Source organism: Diplotaxodon limnothrissa, linkage group LG9 (assembly GCF_057381915.1).
Source record: "Diplotaxodon limnothrissa isolate DT_005_m linkage group LG9, D_limnothrissa_male_GT1.1, whole genome shotgun sequence".
Classification (NCBI taxonomy): Eukaryota; Metazoa; Chordata; class Actinopteri; order Cichliformes; family Cichlidae; genus Diplotaxodon; species Diplotaxodon limnothrissa.
In genome coordinates, this window is record NC_140604.1 from 4,643,451 (window position 1) to 4,661,613 (window position 18,163).

The 18,163-nt window shown below is 42.4% G+C and overlaps 1 protein-coding gene across 2 annotated transcripts; it reads left to right on the top strand.

Annotated features, from left to right (window-relative positions):
* The first annotated feature begins 353 nt into the window (after window positions 1-353).
* LOC146625016 (uncharacterized) lies at window positions 354-5,563 on the top strand. Of its 2 annotated transcripts, none has more exons than XM_085361889.1 (6): window positions 354-448; window positions 2,114-2,184; window positions 2,285-4,250; window positions 4,549-4,707; window positions 4,786-4,842; window positions 5,272-5,563. In XM_085361889.1, exons 3-6 carry the CDS (start codon window positions 2,588-2,590, stop codon window positions 5,517-5,519), a joined length of 2,127 nt encoding a protein of 708 aa, XP_085218015.1. In that variant the 5' UTR covers window positions 354-448; window positions 2,114-2,184; window positions 2,285-2,587; the 3' UTR covers window positions 5,520-5,563. The 2 variants fall into 2 exon arrangements, with proteins under 2 accessions (XP_085218015.1, XP_085218016.1); XM_085361890.1 differs by having other exon boundaries at window positions 4,789-4,842.
* The last annotated feature ends 12,600 nt before the right edge of the window (window positions 5,564-18,163 follow it).

Consider the following 18,163-nt stretch of genomic DNA (forward strand, 5'->3'; position numbering starts at 1 on the left):
TCTTCATTCTCTATCTGTTACACACGAAGACTGAGACCAGCCAGATTCAGAAGACTGTGAGCTGCCTAAAGCCGCAACCAAACAGCTTTCCAAACAATGATCTGGACCTGAAACATCCAGAGCCTGAAAGGGTAAATATAATCCAGTGTACCACTTAATGAACTAATAATTTAATCTATCATCATTCTTTATGGATGCTGTGTGTGTGTGTGTGTTTGGCAGTCACCTGGGTGTGATGTGATTTACATGGACGAAGTTTATTAGTTGATATCTGCAACTGAATTGAAAACACACCTTTCCAACTGTCCAAAACAAATAAATGTTGCAATATTTTGCTAACAGTGTCACAATCATCGTCTGGTGTGCACAACAATATCATCTTTGGACAAGTGCATTCAGTGTGTGGGACCGGTTTCCTCCCTCAAGTGGCTTGGCTTTAAGTGCAAAGGTGAGACATTTAGTGAATAGGTACAGTGTATAGTAAAAAGCATTAATAGAGTTCAACAAGTTAAGACGTGCTGAAATGAACACTGCTCCCTTTTTAATTAATGGGTGGTCACGTCTAATTAAAGAAATGCAGTATGGTATACTTGGGATTGTCCTCAATTCCCCATTCCATAACATAAACTGCTCAAAATAATAAAGGGAACACTTAAACAATGCGATGTTACTCCAAGTCAGTCACACTTCTGTGAAATCAAACTGTTCACTTAGGAAGTAACACTGACAACCAGTTTCACATGCTGTTTTGCAAATAGAGTAGACAACAAGTGGAAATTATAGTCAATTCACCATAATAAAGGACTGGTTCTGCAGGTGGTGACCACAGACCACTTCTCAGCACCTATGCTTTCTGGCTGATGTTATGGTCACTTTTGAATGCTGGCGGTGATTTCATTTTAGTGGTAGCATGAGACAGTCTACAACCCACACAAGGGGCTCAGGTAGTGCAGCTCATCTAGCGTAGCACATCAATGTGAGCTGTGGCAAGAAGGTTTGCTGTGTCTGTTAGTGTAGTGTCCAGAGCATGGAGGTGCTACCTGGATGTGGAGTAGGCCATAGGAGGGCAACAACCCAGCAGCAGGACCGCTACCTCCACCTTTGTGCAAGGAGGAACAAGAGGAGCCCTGCAAAATGACCTCAAACAGGCCACAAATGTGCATCTGTCTGCTCAAATGGTCAGAAACTGACTTCATGAGGGTGGCTTGAGGGTCCAGCATCCACAGGTGGGGATTGAGCTTGCAGTCCAACACCATGCAGGATGTTTGGCATTTGCCAGAAAACACAAAGTTTGGCAACTTCAGCACGGGCACCCTATGCTCCTCACAGCTGAAAGGAGGTTCAAACTGAGCACGTGACAGTCTGGAGATGCCGTGGGGAATGTTCTGCTGCCTGCAACATCCTCCAGCATGATCATATTGGCAGTGGGTCAGTAATGGTGAGGGGTGGCATTTCTGTGCCTGCCAGAGAGCCTGACTGTCATTGGGTAACAAGATGAGGTCCTCGGACCCTTTGTGAGACCACATGCTGGTGCATTTGGCCCTGGGGTCCACCTAATGCGAGACGACACTGGGCCTCATGTGGCTGGAGTATGTCAGCAGTTCCTCCATGACAAAGGCATTGATGCTATGGACTGGCCCGCCTGTTCCCCAGACCTGAATCCAATTGAGCACATCTGGGACATCATGTCTCACTCCATCCACCACAAACTGTCCAGGGGTTGGCAGATGCTTTAGTCCAGGTCTTGGAGGAGATCCTTCAGGAGACCATCCGCCACCTCATCCCGAGCATGCCCAGGCATTGTAGGGAAGTCGTACAGGCATCTGGAGGCCACACACATTCAACTACACACTTTCATGCCACTCAACTACCTAAAGAACAAAGTATTTAATAAGAATAATTCCTTCATTCACATCTGGGATGTCCTTTTTTTTTGGGGGGGGGGGATTAGCAGTGTATGTGTAGTCATTAAAATATCCTTAATGTGAACAGTTTTTTTTTTTTTTTTTTTTTTTTTTTTCAGCATTTGACATTACTGCAATGCTTTGACAAAAAACTACTTCACTTAAATAGAACTGCAAAGCTAAATTAAGTCTATCAAAATGTGTTTCAGTTTGTTTAGGGGTCTGGCACAAATCTTGCCTTGCAAAATTGGCAAATCAGAATTGCCACCAGTCAACACAGGTGTGTATCCCATTCATATTTGGCTTGACTTTTTTTCAGTTTATTTTTTACCTGTCTAAAGTATTGATCAATTAAAAAAACTTTTGTTCTTACATTCCAGAAAGAAGAAATTTCTGAATATTCAGGGGAGGATGGATTGCCACATTCAGTTCTGGATCAAATATCAAGCGATGATGATGGCAACCACAGCATATCAGAAGAAGAATATGTGCCAGATTCAGAGTCATATGATGAAGATTCAGATGAAGACATCTCATTATTGCCAAGCACATCAAAAGGTCTGCTATGCCAAGATGACATCTCCAAAGCGCATGAACAATCAGATTCAACGAATTTAATCCACAACTTGACAAAGGACAAGCCACAAGATAAAAGTGAGCTTTGCGAAACTGAATCAGAAAAAATGACTTTAAGTAAAAGAAATTACTGCTATTTTTGTGGCAAACCACAAGCTAAAATTTCCCGCCACCTGAAAACGCACAAAACGGCTCCTGATGTTGTGCATGCATTTTCCCTGCCTAGAGACTCAAACGAGCGTAAAAGTCTGTTAGAGAAATTGAGAAATAAGGGAAATTTTAAGCATAATGCTGCAGTTTTGCATGGTGGAGTGGGACCACTGAAAGTGAAGAGAAGACCCAAGATTAAAGCAGTAGAGGGAAAGTTTGCTCATTGCTTTTATTGTCAAGGGATGTATGTTCGCAAGGATCTTTGGAGACATGTCCGCAGATGTCCTAACAAACCAAAAGATGACACGGATAAAGAACCTGGAAGAACCAAAGTACTCGGCCTGGCTTTAACTCTGGAGTCTCAGTGTTATCCGCAGGTGTCAAGTGGAGTCTGGAAGGTTCTTGCTGTTATGAAACAAGATGAGATTGCCTCAGCTGTGCGAAATGACTTTACTGTTATTCAGTTTGCCCAGTCCCTCTACAATAAACATGGACAAGACCCTACAAAGTATGATTATATACGACAGAAGCTTCGTGAAGCGGGACGTTTGTTGTTGTGTCTGCGCACAGAATTCTCAGTGCATAACATGGAAGAAGCTATTAAGCCTGCTAATTTCCAGAGAGTTGTGCAAGCAGTAAAGAAAGTTTCAGGTTTTGATGAAGAGACACTGTCATACAAAACTCCAAGCCTTGCGCTGAAACTGGGACATACACTGCATAAAATGTCTGACATTATCCATTGTCGTGCCCTCATGACAGAGGATGAAGCCCTAATCAAGTCCACTGATGCGTTCAAGAAGTTGTATGTCTCCAAATGGTCTGAGATGGTGTCTCACCGTGCCTTGAACACATTGAGTGAGGCAAAGTTTAACAAGCCATCAACATTGCCCTTTACAGAAGATGTTCGGATTCTCCATCACTACCTTCAAAAATCTGCAGAAAGTGCCTTTTGCAGCTTGGAGAACGAAGCCACAGCTCAGAATTATGCCCAACTTGCACAAGTTACACTCTCACAAATCATTGTGTTCAACCGAAGACGTTCTGGAGAGGTTTCAAAGATGCGCCTCAAAAGTTTTCTTGAAAGAGACAAAACAGCACTCCACACAGATGTTGCCATGGGGCTCTCAGAAATGGAACAGAGACTCTGTAACTATTTCTGTAGAATAGAAATAATGGGAAAAAGGGACAGAAATGTTCCAGTTCTGCTAACACCAAGCATGCTGGATGCTCTGTCACTACTGGTTAGTAGGAGGCCTGACTGTGGTATTTGTGCCACTAATATCTACCTCTTTGCAAGACCCCGATCAATGAGTCATTACAGAGGAATGGACTCCTTGCGTGTTCATGCACACCAGTGTGGAGCAAAGCAGCCTGAGTATCTAAGATCGACACAGCTCAGAAAACATGTTGCCACACTCTCACAAGTCCTTAATTTGAAAAACAACGAACTTGATCAGGTTGCAGATTTCCTGGGTCATGATATCCGCGTTCACCGCGAATTCTACAGATTACCAGTTCCCACAACACAGCTGGCCAAGATTTCCAAACTGCTTTTAACACTGGAAAAAGGACAACTTTCCCAGATCCAGGGGAAATCACTGGATGAGATCAAAATAGAAGGTTTGTATTGAAAGGAGCAAATATTAGGGCAGTAGTTGAATATTATGCTTTATCAACAGAATTAAAACCTAAAAGCACAGACCATTCTGTTAAATGTCCATGATTTAAGGTTCTTGAAGTCTATTGTTTCATCACTTTGCAACATTTGGCAAACTGCAGAGTGGTGGCCTTAAATAGTAAAACTATGTACTATAATTTCCAGTATTTGTTCTGTATTTTGTCATATCTCGTTGTTAATGTGAGGTTTTTGGGGGGTTTGTGTTTGGTTTTTTGGGGGGGTTTTCCCACAATTTCTCAGATGAAATTGCATTAAGTGATGCTGAAACAAAGGACAGTGAGAGTGAATCAGATGATGATGACACAGCACTCACAATGTTGGCGTGTGGCACCAGTGAGCCTGTACATGCAGTAGCTGATTCCACAAACACAGCGCAGCTCCAAGACACTGTAGATTGTGGTAAGTTACCACTAGCTTGGTTTCTGTGGATAAAATGTTTGTTACAAATATTAAAACTTAATCAAATTGTGTAATCAGCAGATGAAGGACCACTCACAATGCCTGCAGCAAGTGAGACTGCTGCTCCCTCTGAAGGTAAGGGGTGCAGTTGGTTCTCTAAGCTTATTATTGTTTCATCACTTTGCAACATATGGCAAACTGCAGAGTGGTGGCAAAAAGTCACTTGGATGAGTGACAAAATGTTTCTCCCACTGAAAACGCTACGTCCAGATTAACAGAATCAACGTTTTGGGATTTACTTACCTGGATGATTGAGCATGCATCAAGAGACTTTTATTCAACTTTTTATTCAGTCTTTTATTCACAGCGGAACACTAAATGTCTCATTTTAGAAATTTGATAAATTTTCAAAGAGAATTTTAGCTCGTTTTGATATTGATGGTAGCAACACATTTCAGAAGTTAGTACAGGGTAGCATCCATTCTTTTAACCACCAAATGTTTTTTGTTTTTTTTGTTTGGTTTTTTGTTTGTTTTAACTACTACTACTTTATATATCTTCCAGAGAAAAATGCTGCTCAATCCCACAATTCCCGAAGAGCTCCCAAAAACATGTGGTCCAAGGCTGAGGTTGCTGCAGTGATGAGGCATTTTAAAGACCACATAAACGAAGGGAAACTAGCCACCAAAAATGAATGCAGTCATTGCAAATTGGTAGAAGATCCGGTGTTGGCAGGAAGAACAGTTCAAAACATAAGAGATTTTGTAAGAAACAGAGGATTAACTGCAAAAAGGCAGAAAAAAATGAACTAAAATAACTGTTTAGAGAGCTGTGGTTTTACATCTTGGTCAGATTGCCAATTGTTGTTAACACTGATGTTCTGTTTAAAGAAAAAAAAGTTCTTGTTAAATACAGAAGTAGTTTGTATTTCATAATTTTTACATTTAATTTATTTAGGGTTTTTTTTGACGGGTTATATTTAAAATAAAAAATTATAAATGCATATTTTCTCCCCTTAATATTTACCTTTAAACTATTAAAATTCATTTTAAATGTTTTTAATTTTTCTGTTTTCTATATTTTTATATTTCTGTGGGAAGCGTGGGCATTTTTGTCCATAGATTTCTTTTTTTATTTATGGTTAAAATTAATGTTCAGATCCAAGAACACTAATAAAATGATGTTCCAGTAATCCTGTGTCCTGTCAGATGTGTATTCATGGTAATGATGAGCTATTTACATATTACATCATTGTCCCTTTAAAGACCCAATATTGTTTTTTTTGGACCTCATAAAACACATTGTTGTCAAGTGGACAATGTCTCCAGAAAACACAATAGAGTCTGGTTGGTGTGTATCAGTGTATCTAGACTTCTATAGGGAGTGTATGAGGTCTGAAGTGACCCAAATTTTTTTCAGATTTTTTCGAACACTTTAACCTCGCTCCCTTGGCTCTAAGTCCTTTCAAAAGGGTAGTCCACTTAAACCACCACCGGGCGGATTGACGTAGTATAGTCCCGCCATACCACATAGACCCGTATGTGTGTGTGTGTGTGTGTGTGTGTGTGTGTGTGCGTGCGAGCACGTGCACAGGGGGGGGCAGCCAATGACCTTCTGTGCTGCCTTGACTACACTCTAAAGTCTCTCTCTGTCCGCCTTAGTCTAACTGCTGTACCATACTGTGATGCAGTATGTCAGCAGGCTCTCAATGGAGCAGTAGAAGGTCAGCAGCAGGTTGGAGTTCAGGTTGTACTCCAACCTGCTGCCGCCGCTGTTGGACCTTCTTGATGACCACTGTGGTGTTGTCTGTCCAGGAGATGTCAGCAGAGATGAGGACACCAAGAAAACGGAAGGTGTGGACCCTCTCCACTCACTCCCTGTTTATGTATAGGGGGGCTAAGTCAGTGCTGTGCCTCCTGAAGTCGACAATGACCTCTTTGGTTTTCTTAGTGTTCAGTGCCAGGTTGTTCTCTGCCATGCTGCCTGCTTCAGGACTTCCTCTCTGTAGGCTGCCTCGTCTCCCTTTCAGATGAGTCCAACTACTATGGTGTCGTCAGCAAACTTGATGATGAGATTGTTGTTGTTGGTTGAACTGCAGTCGTGGTATAGAGAGAATACAGGAGGGGGCTCAGAATGTAGCCCCCTGGGGAGCCGGTGCTCAGTGTGCGAGTGGAGGAGAGATGAGGGCCGAGTCTTACAGTCTGGGGCCGGTTTATAAGAAAGTTGTCGGGATGCTGGTTCACACATGCTAGCTGAAAGTTGTTCTTGGTTGCCACTGTTCCCGCTACAGTGATCTGCTACCTACTACACTCTGTGTATGAACAGGGCTATAAACCTAAACCTGATTCAAGCTTTAACCTTAAAACTAAATTTGAACCCTCAAAGAAACCATTGACGAAGTGTGGAAAAGTGAGACAAGCACAAAATCCCGACTTTGACAACATTCTTATTACTCTGATGTTCCACGGTCCAGGTGGACATGTTTTAATTTCTTTATTGTTTTAATTTCTTTTATTTCTTTATTTTATTGCTTGGGCTTATTTTTATTTGATTTGAATTACTTGCGTGCTTCTCATTCACTCATTGGAGGAACAGTACCTCTACAGACAGCTGCAACCTACTGTTTGCCTATTTGAACTGGGACACACACACAGGATAGCTCCTATAGGTGTCCTCTTTTATAGCAACTATGTGTAGAACATAAAGGACGAGACACACACAGAATGAGTGTACTCTCACTGAATGTGTGGGGGTCGATCCTATAGTTGTTCTCTTTTATACTAACACAGAAGAAAAGAAGGAATAGAGGTGAAATAGCAATATATGCATGTTATATACACACACACACACACACACACACACACACACACACACACACACAGCCACACAAGGGAGAATAGTTTTTTGTTTGTTTGTTTGTTTTAGTTTAGCTCTGGCATACCTTTAAACTTCAGAGTAATTTAACAGTGTGAAAATGAATTGGTCTCCCACAACACTTAGCCACTCTGTAATGAAAAAGCTTCCAAACTTGGAGCGGGCATTGCAAATGAAATTATTCCATCTGTGACTTCTTAATATCGCGGGGCGCTTCAGAAACTTAAGTACTCTTGCCAGTAGGCCTGGCCAGTGATTAGGATGCATGATATCTATCTTCCTGCTATATTATTCATCCTCTGACATCCTAAAGATTGTTACATCTTGCAGGAGGTCTCTTCAGGAACTCACTCTGCAGGTGGGGAGAGGACGACGAAGATCTCAGCCTGGGCGTCTATTGTCTTATGTAGTCTGGAAGATGAGTGGATGACGGGGTGGGTGCAGTTTTCTCTGTGGTGGGGTCGGGTTAGTTCGATCTCTGTTGCCTGTTGGGGCGTGGGGCTGGGAGGAGGAGTTGGCCATCCGATTGGGGTCAGGAGTGTGGGGCCTCCCTGCTGCTGCGGAGTCGGGGCGGTCTGCTTCTCCCCACGCCAAGGAAAAGGGCAACACCACCTGGGTCTGGGTGCAGTTCCCCCCTCCAGGGGCAAGGGTACCTAGACCTGGGGCTTAGAGTATGCTTGGGGAGTGTGATCGTGTGTACAGCGTCTCTTTATGTCTGTCTCCACGTTGGGTGAGTGCTGAGTAATTGCATATGAGAGCATGAGGGTGGGAATGGGTGTCTGTGTCTATATGTCAGGTTGGGTATCAGACGTCACCTCTCTGGGGACATCTCAGGCCCTCCAAGGTTTGGAGGCCTATCTCCACCCACCACCACTTCCCCTGCCAGTGGCAGACGTCCTCAGACATCGGTGCATTGGTGGTTCTTTGTGTCCGGGGATGGGCGTCCACACCGGCTCACTCCTTGGCGGCCGCTTATCGGGGCCTGGAGCCTGGGGCTCGCTCGGGCCACTTCGGGGGTGGGGTGCCCCCGGCCTCTCGGCCTGGGGCTCGGTCACTCAGGCACGGCTGGCTGCCGGCGGAGCTCACGGGCGCGGCACTGCAACCCCCCCTGGCTTCTGCTCCGCGGCTGCTGAGTGAGCCCTCATCTGGGACTCTCCTCAGCTCTTTCTGGGACAGTGGCGCGGCTGCCCCTCTGTTGGTCTTCCTTGGTCTCTTGTGTTCTGGGGGCCTCTGGATGTCTGGAGTTTTGATCTCCTCCATACCTGCTTCATACCCTGGTGGACGGGGCTGTGCCCCCCCCCCCCCCCCCCCCCCCCCCCCCCACACCCTCTAGCAGATCATTACATGAAGGAACCTTTAAAATACAAGCACGTCCATGCTTACAGGTGTACACACGGGTGCTCACACACACAAACTACACCCTTTTTGGCTCCTACCTGTCGATCTTACGTGCTGCACAATAATATTTAATATTTAGTATTTACTGTTATATTCCCATAGATCATCGCCATGATGTTGTTTATTATATTGCTCTCTTTCTTTGCTTGTTTTCCTCTTTTTTCTTTCTCAACAGGTGATCCAGGTGATTGATATATGGATTTTGTTGTCTGTTTGTTTTGTTGGTTTTTGCCCTTCATCACCGTCCCTCTTCCCCGCTCTTTTCCTTTCCCTCTTTCTTTCTCCCTTTTCTTGCCGTCATTCACCTCCTACATCGTTCCCTCGCTCACCTGGAGACCGCTGGAAGCACTGTGAGAATCATGTTCTTTGATTTCTCCAGTTCCTTCAACACCATTCTTCCCTCGGTTCTAAAGGACAAGCTGGTGAACTCTGGAGTGGACCATCACCTCACTACCTGGATTTTGGACTACCTCACCGACCGACCACAGTATGTGAGGACTCAGGGCTGTGTGTCGGACAGGGTCGTCTGCAGTACGGGGGCCCCACAGGGAACGGTTCTGGCTCCGTTCCTCTTCACCATCTACACTGCAGACTTCTCCCACAATTCCACCCAGTGCTTCCTGCAGAAGTTCTCTGATGACTCTGCAATAGTCGGCCTCATCACTGATGGGGACGACAAGGAGTACAGAGGTCTGACCCAAGACTTTGTGGACTGGTGCCAGCTGAACTACCTCCAGATCAATGCCAGTAAAACCAAGGAACTGGTGGTAGACTTCCGCAGGCACAAGCATTCTCCACTGCAACCACTGAACATCCAAGGTATGGACATTGAGGCTGTGGACAGCTACAGGTACCTTGGTGTTCATCTGAACAATAGACTGGACTGGACTCATAACTCAGACGCCCTCTACAGGAAAGGGCAGAGCAGGCTGTACCTGCTGCGGAGACTCAGGTCATTTGGAGTGGAGGGCCCACTCCTGAAGACCTTCTATGACTCTGTGGTGGCTTCTGCTATCTTTTATGGTGTGGTCTGCTGGGGCGGCAGCATCTCTGCTGGGGACAGGAAGAGACTGAACAGGGTGATCCGAAGGGCCAGCTCTGTTCTAGGATGCCCTCTGGACCCAGTGGAGGTGGTGAGTGACAGGAGAACGGCGGCTAAGCTGTCATCCCTGATGGACAACATCTCCCACCCCATGCAGCAGACTGTGACAGCACTGAGCAGCTCCTTCAGTGGGAGACTGCGGCACCCACGGTGTGGGACGGAGAGATTTCGCAGGTCTTTCCTCCCCACTGCTGTCAGACTCCATAATAAAGACTTTAACTGATCAAACACACACATCCATACATATGCAATAATACTAAGTGCAATAATCCTTTCTGTCATCGTTGTATCTTTACTCAGTTGTATATAGTATTTGTATTTGTATTCTATTTTTATCTTATTGTATATTTATTTTATTTTATTCTACTGTATATAGTATATTATTTTATTCTATTCTGTACAGTTGTGTACTGTATTTATTCTTATTGTATCCTAATTTTTGCCTCATAACTTTTGCACTGTCCACTTCCTGCTGTGACAAAACAAATTTCCCACGTGTGGGACTAATAAAGGTTATCTTATCTTATCTTATCTTATCCCCCCCCCATTTTTGCACAAGTCGAGGAGCGTGTCAGGCTACATTTCACTGTGTGTTACACTTGTATAACTATGCATGTGACAAATAAAGAACCTTGAACCCTTGAACGATGATGTGGCGAGTTGCAGCGGTCTGATTAAACGGAAACCCAAAGACATTTGTTCCATCAGCCACTACTCCTTCTCTATCGGACATGCTCCTGCTTCCCGATGTAACTGTCAGCTCAGATTGCCACATCTATCACAGCTGCCCTCTTCTGCTCCTTGTCAGCCATCACTATTTCTGGTTGGCTAGCCACCAGCTGCTTGTCTGTATAGAAGTCGAAGCCTGACAGAATCTCAGCTCTGCTGTTCTTAGCCTGTGTGTCTACTCTGCTCCATGTTGTAACGTGCCATCACTGCTACTATGTGGGGACCTTTTGCTGTCCTTCACACACATGGATCGCTATCACCAAGCATGTCTCTCACACTCTCTATTCTCTTTTTTCCTTTCAGTGTCAGAAACACAGTCAGGCTAAACAGTCATAGTTTCAGAAACTAAACGATATTTATGTTTAAGACATGTACTGGAGCTTTCTGTTCCATGTTACTGTCAGGAGGTTAGTTCTGTGACACATTTCCCTCAGTTATGAGAAATAACTCTAAGGTTTGAGGAAAAACAAAATGTTTTAATATATGTATTCCTCATCTGTTTCTGTTACAAGACCTCATCTTCCCTGATGGCTAGGATTGGGAAAGCAACTAAGAACTACATATTATTATAGTATATGGTTCAACAAACTATGTTATTATTATTTATTATATATTATTATATTACATGGTAAGGGCTATGGGTAGTGACACTTCACAGGCCTAAGATAAGCAACACCAATTAAAGTGAGGCAAACTGCAAGTTCTGCTCTGCTCAGCCGTAAGAAACACTCATTTTTTGTCAAATGAACTGTCAAATTGAAAGCTGAATACTGAGGAAAATGTCCAAAGCTGTAAAAATAACGGCCAGGAGTAGTAGGTTGTTTATAATACAAGATTTCATTCCCTTTCAGTGTGCTAGGGGCTGAATATGAGATTCCCAACCGTTACCATCACAGAGGCTGTCATCCCAAGGGTGTTTGACTTTGTGAGAAAGCACACTGACAGCCTGTTTCAGGATATTTTGGTCTTCAGCTTCACCACTGAGATTTGGACCAGCAGTGTCTGCCCAGTGACTCTCAACTGCTTCGCTGCACAGTGGCAAGTCGAACTGCAAGCAAAGGAGCATGCACACAGCACTCACACACCACCAAAGCTATAGTCGCTTTCTTTTCTGAAAGTGGTTTAACTGCATTAATCATATTTTCAAATATAAGTAGGAGAAAGCAACCATATTTAAAGTACTATACTGTAGTATATATGTTATGTAGGTAGGTATATAAAGGTAGTGTTAGCGACAGAGTTGAATTGAATTCCACTGCAGTATACAGCAGCCCAAAAATAAAAGTCAGTTCATGTTCTATTTTTGTCTTTTTTCAATCAATACATTCTATCTATCTATTTATCTATAGAAGCAGAGAGAGAGGAATTCTACTTTGGTACTGCCTCTTCTGTATTCTGTCTGTGTGCTGAAGTCCACTTATCTTATTCCCATGCTGCATCCTAACCCTGTTTTGCTGCTGTGATGATCCAATTTCCCCACAGGGATCAATAAAGTTTCATCTCTCCTATCTAGGTATCAAGAGTGTTCGGTCATCTTAGCAGCTGTCTCACAATGCAGGACAGAAATTCTCTAAAGGGAACTGTAATATTTGTTTGATCGCTTCAGGTGGGAAGGACAAATGAGATGCACCCCATCTATAAACCACTGCGTCAGTTTGATGTGTGAAAGAGCTATTAAACCTTCTTTCAGGAGATTAGACCAGTGGTCTCTGAAATAGTAGCCTTTTCACTTTCTTCCAGTGTGAGAATGCTCAGGTTTTGTTGATATCAGTATGAGAACACGAGTACATGTTGAAAAAGCATTGTCACTTTGAGCTGAAGATTCATACTGTGTGTTGTGTGTTATTTAAATCATTAAATCCAAATGTTCACATTTGGCTTCCACAAGTGTTATTACAGTGTAAGAAATCCTGACTAGACTTAAATTTTGTAACACATTACAAAATTACAAAATGTATGTTCAAAACAAAATATGAGCTAATAAAGGCTCATGTATGCGGGGAATAGCAAGCATGCCATTACAAATTGGTTTTGGACCCGTTCACACGAGCACTTTTTTCTGTCTAACCATCAAAACACATCTACACTCTCCTGAACACAACAATTTGAGCTTCAGTATCTTGCCCAAGCAGACTTTGGTATGCAGACTGGAGCAGCCAGGGATCAATCAGCTATCCTTCCGATTAGCAGATGACCTGCTCTATCTCCTGAGCCACAGTCATCAGATTTCAGAACCTCAGCATCATTGTTGTGAGCTTGGAACAATCATATTTAGTCAAGGGGTAGTGTGTTAGGTTATCAACTAATGTTAACGAGCTTGGTTAGAAAGCTGAATCCTTAAACTCATGTAATGCATGACACACTTCTCTGCTAATTAGTGCAATGTATTGAATTAATAAACTAGTTGTTCAGGCTGTACCACTGTGCAGGCTGTGTTATTCTCTCTGTTATGGTAGGGTCTTACCATGTAAAGTACCTTGAAGTGACTATTGTCACTGTTGCACTCCATATTGTTTGAGGAACTTCTTAACGAAGCAAGAGAAACAGCAGCATTTCTCTGAGGCTGAAATTCTTTAAGCTTTGACTGACTGTTTGCTAGTTTTGGGAAAAATGCACTACAATAGTAATCTCTGCATGTCATTGAGTATGCAATTAATTACTGCTGTCATTTTGGTGATATTTAAAATACAATGTGGTTTTTGAAGCACGTGGCTGATCAGTTTGAAATGGTCCTTATATAGATATGTAAAAATTAGTACAGTCAAAGCCAATTTGTGACAGTGAGGTGGCATTTCATGATTTTCAGTGGTAGTAAGGTAAAAATCTACTATGTTGACAAGGACAGAATAACTGAGAGGAAGAAAATGTTCACTTCTTCTGAGCTCATCTATGGATGGAAGCAATGTACCGTCGTACATCCTTTGCTTCGCCACACCCATGGGCTACTTAAAAAGTTACCAAAGACTGTCACGCTACACTTTGAGAACCCTGACAAGAAGGTCAGTCAGTCCGGAAAAGTTCAAGAACTTGTCAAAGTTTCTTCAGAAAACCATCAAAGACTGATGAAAAAGGCTCTTGTGAGGACCACCTGAGACCCAGCGGTCCCTCTGCTGCAGAGGAAGAGTTCATTAGAATTACCAGTCACAGAAATCAAACATTAATGGCACCTCAAATTGAAGCCCACATCAATGCTTTCCAGAGTTTAAGAAGCAGACGCATCTCATTATCAACCATATGGAAGAGGCTATTTAAATTGGGCTGAAATAAACCAACCACAGGGAGGTACAGGTGAAGGTTTATAATTCAGTAAGATGAATGTATTACATATACATATATACCTGCTAAAGAAGGAAACATTAAGTTGATTGTTTTTTGTTTTGTTTTTATAACAAAAACAAAGAAAAAATAGGACAGAAACTAAACAAGTAAGAGGACAGCAGCCACATGGGAAGTCTATGAGCAGGACTGGAAAAAGTCTTGTCCATGAGACAACCTCGCGAAGCTGATTGAGAGAGCAAAGTTATTATAAAAACCAAAACATTTTTAAAATGTTTTATTTTGGTTGGTGTGATTACACCAATAATATGCTAAAGGTTAACAAATAAATAATTTAGAAAAAGAGGTTTGGTTTGTCATTTTAGCAAATAAATTGTATCTATAAAGTAACTGATTATTTCCTTTAAAAGGAACAGATCATTATTATGGCAGCCCTCAGTGTCAGTGCCTCTTCAGTGAGATAAATCCAGGTGCCTTGGAGCACAGCTCTCAACATAGTCTTTGTTCTGCTCTGAAACTTTGGATGCTTGCTATATTCCAGATTCTGGCTCAAGTGACCCTCAGACTGATTTTCAGTGACTCAAATATTAACATAAAATTCTTCAAGAACTTCATAAACAAATAACAGAACAGTCTAAGCTTCCTTTCCAGTTGCAACACTATTTATAAATACTCAACAGTAGACAGTGAATTAAGAATATAATAAGTGGGAAGTTCTCAGAGAAGTCTCAAAATAGAAGAGCTACAAATCACCACTTTCAATGCTTTTGGAATAAAAAAGGGCAAAAAGATGGTGCAGAGGTTAATTGGGCCATTATCCATGAGCTGATGCAAAGTCCTTCAAGAAGCAGGTATCCTAACAGCGGCAGCAATCTTAGAAGCCTCTGAACGGGAAGGCAGCCATAACTCTAATCTCACTGATCAAAGGGATAAAAGAAAAAGAAACATATCTGTAGAATAGTCAGTCAATTCTAATAAAAACACTGGGAAGAGGGATTTAAAGTTTGGCAAACTGTACCAAGATTAGTTCTTGCTCTTTTGTCCTCCACAAGTAAAGGAACTGGTTCTCTACTCAACTGGAACACTTAAAACACTTTATACAACATGCCTCATTCACTCTTTCATACGTGCATTTGGTTCCACTCCTAAGTGCTTTCTGTCTAACTCAAACTCTGATGGATGTATTCAGAGAGCAACTTAGGGTTCAATATCTTGCTCAAGACTGGAGCAGCCAGGGATCCAAAGGCCAACCTTCCAATTAGTAGAAGCCCTGCTCTACACCCCGAGCTACAGCCACCACAAATTACACCATTTACACAATCAGCACAATTTTATCCTAGGTTTCTATTTACAGTTGAATTGCCTTTTCCCTTCATTATATATTATCATTGGTTAAAGTAACATGCTTGATGTCCATGCAGATATATCAGCAATTACTAATTGGATTACATGAATTATCCCCCTGCTTTCCGACAACAAAGTGTCTTTAGGTCCATGTATGGCTACACAGCCATACATGGACCTAAAGACACTTTAGGTCCATGTATATTTCTACTGTTATGAATGAGTGCATGCATTCTCTATAACCAGGGGTTTGGTTATAGAGAATGCATGCACTCATTCATAACAGTAGAAAGTGCTTACCAGGTCTGTTAGTATGATAAAGGGTATTCAGCCAAGACTTTGACTTGGAGGCTACACTCCCCCACCTTACATTCATGTCCAGCTGTCAGAGGATCAGAGAGGGTGCAACCCCAAGGTCAGTCAGGTCATTTATTGAAAGTAACCAACCTTACCTTTTAAAGCTGCAAAGTCTGCACTTGCTGGCTGACAGTAAGAGATTTTTCATTCCATTGTGAGCACTGACGTTTATCAAAGTGTGAGTATATAGCTCACACCTCAGCACCTGACCCAGTGAGCCTCAGACAGCCCATCTCTGAGTGCAAAATCCCTGGAATAACTTTTACTCAGAGATGGATAATCCTTCCCTAAAGTGACAATGCAAATGATGATATGATGGCAAATTTCCACTAGGTGCTTGCATCATGTCTTGTTACAAAAAACACAATGGGTGTTAGCAAGTCACTCAAGCATCACTTATCCCTGTTGACGTTTGCAGATTTGCGTAAATATCAAAGGGGACTTTTGGGGGTTATTTTCAGTTGTGGAGGTAGCGTGCATTTTCACCCTGGAGGCAGGGATGCAGAAATAGAGCATAGATGAATAGACAAGAGTGGACAACTGGGGGGGAACAGTGATAAATGAGCTGACAAATGTTGTTTGTGTAAGATCATGATAGCCGTGAGAGGGCCCTAATCCACACTGGCGAGCTGAGCCAGAGGGCTGCATGCGCTGTGAAGAAAGCAAGCAGCAGAAACAGAGTTTTGTGTGTGTGTATGTTTGGGCGAGCAAGAAGATAGGAAGAAAGAGAACCCTGGGCATAGACACAGGGACAGCTAATCCATATCATCACTAGTCTGGCTAAAAGACAACAGGCATTCCTTGCTCTATGTTGAAACAGGCTTCATCATGTACACATTCAAAGCTTGATCATCAGTGTACACATCTTGGAAAGAGATCCCAGCCAGAGGCATATGTGGCTGTTGCAGGTTCAACTGCCGTATCCTGTGTTTTAAGGTTCTGCATCATGGTTTTCATTACCATGCTCCACTGGGGAGCCAAGGAAGGAGTTGATGCTCTCACTTTCCTGTGATGATATCGGGATGCTGTAGCTGAGTGCATGAAGTAAACAAACGCGGTCCATCTAGCCTGCTCTAATTGTTGAAATATCATTTCTGCCTCAGTGATGACTGTATCTGTATCTGTGGCTCAGGAGTTGGTGCTGAGTCCTCTAGTATTTGGAAGGTTGGTGGTTCAGTCCCTGGCTGCTGTAGTCTGCATGCCATTCTGAACCCCATGTTGATCTCCAATGCTTTTGTCAGAATGTGAATGCTAGATAGAAAGCACTTCTGAGTAGTAAGAAGTCATTGTATGAAAGAGGCATGATGTATAAAATATAAGAAGCAGTCCATTTAGACTCGCCAAGGATACTTATGAAGTCTCTGGGGTTACTCAGTAAATTATTACTCACCCAATGAGGTCTGATCTACGCGTGGCAGTTGGCTGCCTATCCCTGAGCGTTGCTCTCACATTTCTTCCTGTTAAAAGGGAGTTTTCCCTTCCCAGTGTCGCCAAGTGCTTGCTCATCGGGTGATATAGGGGGTCGCTCTATGAGCCTTTACTGTTGGAGGTCTTTACCTTACAATATAAAATGTCTTGAAGTGATTTTTGTTGTGATTTTGCACTAAAGATAAAAAAACTGAACTTATAACACCTGTGCTGTTCCTGTCCATAATTACTCAGACTGCAGGTGTGAAAAAAATGAATGAACTTGTAAGGCCTCCTTCTGCAGCAGCAATCTCTATCAGAAATTCTCACCAGGTGCTCATGTGATCTGCATGACGATGAAGACAACTGAACTATTCTTCTGTCCAAAACTAGTTTTGCTCCATCAGTATCCATCACCCGACTGGATGATTCCTCAGGTCCTTCCACTGTATCTTGGTTAGATTGTCAGACCCTTTGTCATTCAAAAACAAAACTTTTCTTCTTTTTCAATCATTTTGCATTTGATTCATGTGTGTGCTTCGGGCCATTTTCACCCAAACCTAAGGTGGCCATGACTTTTCCTCATCCATATCCCATAAATATCTTAATATAGCTGAGCACATATTTTCTGTAAAGCATTTATTATTATACACATGGTACAATTTTATTGTATCCATAAAAATAACGAAAGAACCAGAGATTCAATATACTTTGAAGCCTGTACTGCTGTCAGTATAACATTAATGAACTTTAACTGAGTTCAGAGCTTAAAATATAATCACAGCACTTAAAATAATAATTAAATTTTTTTTGAATTAAATTAATATGCACTTAAGATGCTCTTAAACATTTAAGAAGTCAGGATGAAATCGCTCTTCCACTTATCGCTGTTTGACCAGTTGTGTCACGTCACATTGAAGTTATACTGTAGATCATTAAATATGATGACAGTTATGTTATAGTGTTAAC